Raw genomic sequence first — 6,000 nt, forward strand, 5'->3', positions numbered from 1 at the left:
TGACTGCTTAATATTGCAGGTGAGTTGTCTGACTTCACAACAGGAACACAGGAACACTGCCATTGTTACCCAGTGGGCTCAGCAAGAAAGGAGAGTAACAGATAGATACAACCGCTGTAAGCTATAGGGTCATGAGCTGTTAGAATTACCAGCATTAGAGGATTTTCTGGGAGGCAATTTAAGCTTTTAATGCAGACATGCTACAGAATTAATAACGACGTGCAGGTATCCATGATCTGCTCAAAACAACTGACTAAACATTTTGTATCTATCTTTCATGTTTAAATGGGTCTATGAAACAGGCTTTATAATTAAATTAATGTAGTGCAATGAACTAATTTAACTACTAGAAATTATGGTTCAATTAAAATACAAAAAAAAAAAAAAAAAAGAACCCTAAAAACTATTTGCCTATCTTCTTATTTAAAGAGCTCCCAAAAAAGTTCCACAGGCATTTACAACATTATTACTCAGACATTTCTCAACGTATGTTTCTGTTTATGCTAATTTTGGCATTTAACAAGTTTGGAGTCAGTTGTAAATCAAGTGGTTTTGATTATAAACAAAGAGGGGGGGAAAAAATAGAGTTTGAAAGCAGGAAACAAAGTCATCGAGTACCTTTTGATTAATGATGTAAGTCAGGACCATGGTCATCTGAATATTTCTATCCTGTTAGAAGACACTTCTAAACATCCTTTCACCTCAGTATAAATATTGAGTTATCCACCCCAATGAAGATTACTTCAAACTCTGATTGTAACCTGAACAAGCCCTTCCTAGAAATGTAGTCTAATAATGTTACATTTTTCTTCTCAAATAAGTTTTGGAGTCTAAGAATTAGTTTAGAGTAGGCATTTCTGTCAATAAAAACATTCTCCTTGGTAGCGTGCAAATATATACAGACAAAGGTGGCAGGATCTCAAGTATGTGTGAGAGAAATGGAACTTGTAGCTGGTGAAGTGCAAGGAATTTTTTATCCAAAATTGGGAGAATGTTTAAAAGCGTAATTCCCTCAGTCACACAGCCAATAACTATATTTAGTAACTTTTCAACAAATAGATACGGCAAACAACAGGGCCCACACAGCACCGCAAACTGATTGGATAGGAACATTGGCAACATTCAACACCAAGAAGCTAAAGCAAATAAAGCTTGAGATTCACAGGTATCTGTGGTTATGGGGGTTTTTAAGCCTCAAAGGATGGTAACAAAAATACACATAATCCTCTTTGTGGTACAAAAGAGTACTCAGTTTACATTAACCAAATAATTTGTATCACAGATTCCATTCATTTTTGTGAGAACTGCACACTGCAGATCTTAAAAATGAGCATATTATAATAATACAGACACGTGCACAGTTCATCAGTTCTCTCCAAGATGGACTCTATTCACTCCTTCAGTAACAATACTAAATTCCTTTACCTCTGTTATGGAAACATATCAGTTACAATTGTAGAGAGGTGTCCCAGATTTAGGCGCTTCAAAGACAGAGACAATTAAGTTACTTAAAACAGCTACTAAAAGATCGGTTTCAGGGGGAAAAGTTACGGGAAATAATGAAATAATGATAGGACAAATCTGGTTATTAACACACACAAAAATCTTACCAGTGTGATTGTAGACTACATCTGTGATGCAAAGCATATTCCATTCAATTTTCATTTTTTCCACAAGCGCTCCTATATCGCTCCAAGTGCACTTTTTAGTATGGCTTGAAAATTCAGGATTTACTTCTAACTGATCAGCCAGTGAATAACATGATCTAGACAGTCCAAGCTTCTGCAGTGGTGTAAAATGAATCATGTTGTAACCTACATAATAAGAAGCCATTTATTTAACAAGAAAAATAAATTTCAGTCAATGTTAAAGTGAAAGAAGCACAGTAAGTTACAGTTATAACATGTATTTGAAGCTAGAGTTTGGAATAACCAGTGTAAATTACGCTCAGTCTTCCCCTTGAAATTCTGTGTAACAGAAGCTTTAAGGATCATCCTGTCAATCTACAAACTTCCAAGTCTGTCTTGAAATCAAAACAATAACACAAAAGTGGCTTCCTGTATTAGGAAATTCCTGAAATTTTGCACCTTTCCAAATAGTTTAATCATTTCACTGATTTAATCTCTTAACTAAACTGAATCTAGCAGAAAATAATGTCTAAGAACTAGCGAACAAAAGAACTTCAGGGTAACTTTGGTTGTTGATCACAAGACAAAAACTTATATCCTTTAATATATGCATTGTCATTACCTGTTTCCTTTGCAACTTTAAGCCTATCCTCCCATTCATGAAATGGTCCCAGACACTTAGCGAGGAACGTCTGGAGCGTGACACAATCCAAAGGTAACACTCGATTATCGGCTCCAACGCGCAAGATAGGATCCACAACTATGTAACCTCCACCACTTTTTTCATTTCTAGGAAAAATTCATGTTCATTGGTATAGTAAACACCCATTGTACCATCCAGTTTCACAAAGAGAATCCAATGAGCACAGCGATTTCAAGAACACAGTACAGTGGCTGGGGGGAGGCAAAAATCAGGACTGCAGGGCACCTGAAGGAAAGTTCATCTTTCTACTAGATTTAGAAGAATAAAACTGCAATAGAGTTCTAAACTCTCCGCAAAAGTGAGACACCTTTGTTATTTTCTGAGAGAGTACTGGTTCCTCCTTCCAGGATAGGGACAAAACCAAAGCAAGCATGGCTGCCCAACTTTTATACAGAGGTCTCTATTTGGACCACCATCCTTGGGGAGATACCTGAGCTAAATGCCCTTTTAAGTCTCAGGGAATTTAAACACCTATCTTCCAGAAACTCAGAATACCAGACTGCAAGCACTACAAATACTGACATTCTCTTCTGCACTCATTCTGTAAAGAATATGAAGTAAAGAATGCCAGAACCTCTGCACTAGAAAAACAGAAAACAACCTTCAAATGTAATCAACAAAGTACAAATAAATCATCTGGATAGTCAGAACACTGATGACTTGATGACTCTGAAAACTTGTAGAAGTGGCTTGCCTTTCCAACCTTCACAAAACCAGATGAATTTTCTTGTGTATATTCCCCAGAATATCTTTGCTTCAGAGAGTATTAAACAACCATCACAAATACTGTCTCTCATTAGCATGTTCAGTTAGGGCCCATGACCGCAATTTGAAAAATGCATGGAAAAACTGTTTGTAACAGCGATTTCTTTGGGTTAAAATGTAAGAGAGCAGGCTGAATTTGGCTGCAAGGCTAGAATTTCACTTACCCAAGACTGAAATAGTACTGGTATGACCCAGAAATTTGGAGGTCTAGCTTGCAGTATTTGTCAGAGTCATCTTCTTTTCCTGTTGGATTGTGCCATGACAGCGTCCTGAACTTGTGGCGATCAAATGCTTCTCCAGAAGCTGGATAATTTGTGTACACAGTAACGGGCTTGCCTTGAAGAGTCGGACCCAGTCGGAACTGTAGTTCAAAACCTCAATAAAAAAAGGTAAATTCACTTTATCCAGAGGACTAGATATTTCTATTCTGTAATTACAAACCATAACTTGATGTTAAGAAGAAAGTTCACCAATGTATCTGCCAAGAATTTCAGCAGCATGGTGTATTTCTACAGCATCATCTCTCCCCTACTTTACTAATACTCCTCTTTGCACACTTGACATATAGCCCTTTTCCTTTACTTACATGGTACTATTCATCTCCTTTCCTGTTTGTTCCTATTTGCTATATAAAAAATCTTGAAAACAAAATACAGCAAAATATCATGATCATTAGACTCCGTACAGTGTTATGCAGATTTTGGATTATACAGTATTTAAGTATTTAGGTTTATGAAGTCTATATAATAAAGTGACCCATAAAAATATCTGAAAAAAATTAGGAACACATTTTGAAAGAGAAAATATTTCAAATCCCTTTATTCTCCATTGAGGGTTCACTAAACAATGCTAACTGCCTAATGCTTTTAACTGTAAATTGGTACATACTTGTGTGTGAACTACAACACACGAACTTACATTTTCAGAGAGCTCAACAAACCAAATGGAGCTTTGTATACGTGCTACAGGTCACACATTCATTAAGAGTAGTATTTAAGCTTAAGATAGCCTTGATAATAAGAACAAAATTACTCTAAAATGTTAGGACCTAAACCCATGCTGTTCAGTTCGATATGAAAAAAATCAGTTTAGTCAACAGGTTTCAGTGTAAGTTTCCACTTGCAGGTATGAAGGCCACCATCATGTGCATGGCTAATTACAGGGTCCTTTCAAGTGACTGAAATAGGCAGAAGTGCTTGCACAGTAACTTTTACCAAATTACATGCCAGTCATATAGTTGACTGTAGAAAAAAACACATACTAGCCCTAGCAGTCTACAAAATTGGGAGTAAAACAAACATGAGTATTTGTAGAACTTAGTAGTAGACAGATAATGAATTGTGAAGTGTAAAAAGAACAGAACAATGTCAAGTTGCAGTATCTTAAGTTGAAAAGAATTGCTTATTAAGCAGAATCATGGGGACTCTAATACCAGAATTCAATGCCTGAATACATTTAAATATAAGTCTCACCAAGCTTGAAGTTTCTCTTATTAATGTAATCAACACTGCACCAAAAAGCACCATGTACAGCAGTGGTTTTAGAATCTGGATGTCTGTCAGGTAAAAATGAAGCTCATTTCATTGCAAAAAAACCCCACTAATATATCTTACATAAAAAATAACCCCTTTTGGAAGGTTAAGTACAGCCTCCCCACTACTATCCTGACATTTTGTCTTTTTATTGCAGGGATTACTAAAATTAGAGCACAGGCGTATATGCCATTGATATCTTATTTCCTGTAACAGCTATACTGACATCAGGAATGCTGTGCTCAAAATTAGCTATGCCCTCTCAGAGAGTAGGACACCAGCAGAGACATGATAGCCATGCACTTCTGTGCAACTCCCTCCACAAAATTTACACAACTGGAAGGATGAGTTAAAAACAGATGTTAGGGTCAACTCTGCACTTCTTCACTATTGACATTTTCTTGGACTAAACCTGCAGAAAATTTCGAAGCCAACATATCTGATGAGAATTTTTATTCTCAAGAAGCAGAATCCTGCTCCTCTACTAAACCACTTCAGTATTAGGTTCCTACCAGTAACAAAACCCACCCAACTTCACAAGTAATAAAAGCCATTGCATTATTAAAAATGGCTTCTAAAGACAGTGACTTAAGTTTTATAGTATGGATTTGCTGATTAGCATACAAGTGGACCAATTAGTTGTGTGTTTTAGGCTTTTTTTGCAAATAGACTCTAATACTTTCAGAGAGAAACAGTGTCAAGTTCTTAGAAGTAAGCACCCATAATACTAATATAGCTCAGCTATAAGAAATCTGACAGGCAAGATAAGAATTATGAGGAGATAAAGACCTTATATTCTGAAACATCACCTCAGACCTTGCAAAATATTAGCATTACGGATATATTTCAAAATTATAATATTAAAGATGGGGTTCTGCATAACATTGCAGACAACTACTAGAGAGCTTGACTTAGGAGGACTTTTTTGAGTCATTGAAGTACAGGTTATAAAAGCAGAATTCCTATCCTGCAGGGCCTGTCAAAAAAATACTTCACACTTCATTCCCATGAAGAGTGATGACTCCTAGCTGATCTGCTCCTCATTTCTCAATAGTTTTACGAGTTGAACCGAACCACGTCTGCAGCCCATAGAGTTCTGCAGCTAAAGCAAGCACATCAGAAAATGTTTCATATTAAAAGAAGGAGGGAAAAACAAAACCAAACCCCAGGCCACCACCGTAGGCTGAGCTCCCGTTCCACCACTGCCCCAAGAAGGCGGCGATCTCCCGGCCACTTCCCGGCCCTGGGAACTCCGCCAAGGAGGAAAAGGAGAAAGAGAAGGAAAAGGAAGAAGAGGAGGAGATTGATGAAGCCGCAGCCCACCGGCCCCGACCCACCTTGCTCCAGCCTGAAGAGGGTCTTGTCCAGCTTC

At 37.3% G+C, this 6,000-nt stretch overlaps 1 protein-coding gene across 1 annotated transcript in view; it reads right to left on the reverse strand.

The window, feature by feature from the left end:
* AGL (amylo-alpha-1, 6-glucosidase, 4-alpha-glucanotransferase) overlaps nucleotides 1–5,996 on the reverse strand; it is a gene marked incomplete at its 5' end in the record, with an annotated part of 33,242 nt that extends 27,246 nt beyond the window's left edge. The window contains 4 exons of the mRNA XM_008936322.1: nucleotides 1,611–1,814; nucleotides 2,251–2,417; nucleotides 3,261–3,471; nucleotides 5,966–5,996. Of these exons, the coding sequence (XP_008934570.1) occupies nucleotides 1,611–1,814; nucleotides 2,251–2,417; nucleotides 3,261–3,471; nucleotides 5,966–5,996 (613 nt within the window). The remainder of the gene's footprint in view (nucleotides 1–1,610; nucleotides 1,815–2,250; nucleotides 2,418–3,260; nucleotides 3,472–5,965) is intronic.
* Nucleotides 5,997–6,000: the final 4 nt, after the last annotated feature.

Source organism: Merops nubicus, unplaced genomic scaffold (assembly GCF_000691845.1).
Source record: "Merops nubicus isolate BGI_N331 unplaced genomic scaffold, ASM69184v1 scaffold36082, whole genome shotgun sequence".
NCBI classification, from domain to species: Eukaryota; Metazoa; Chordata; class Aves; order Coraciiformes; family Meropidae; genus Merops; species Merops nubicus.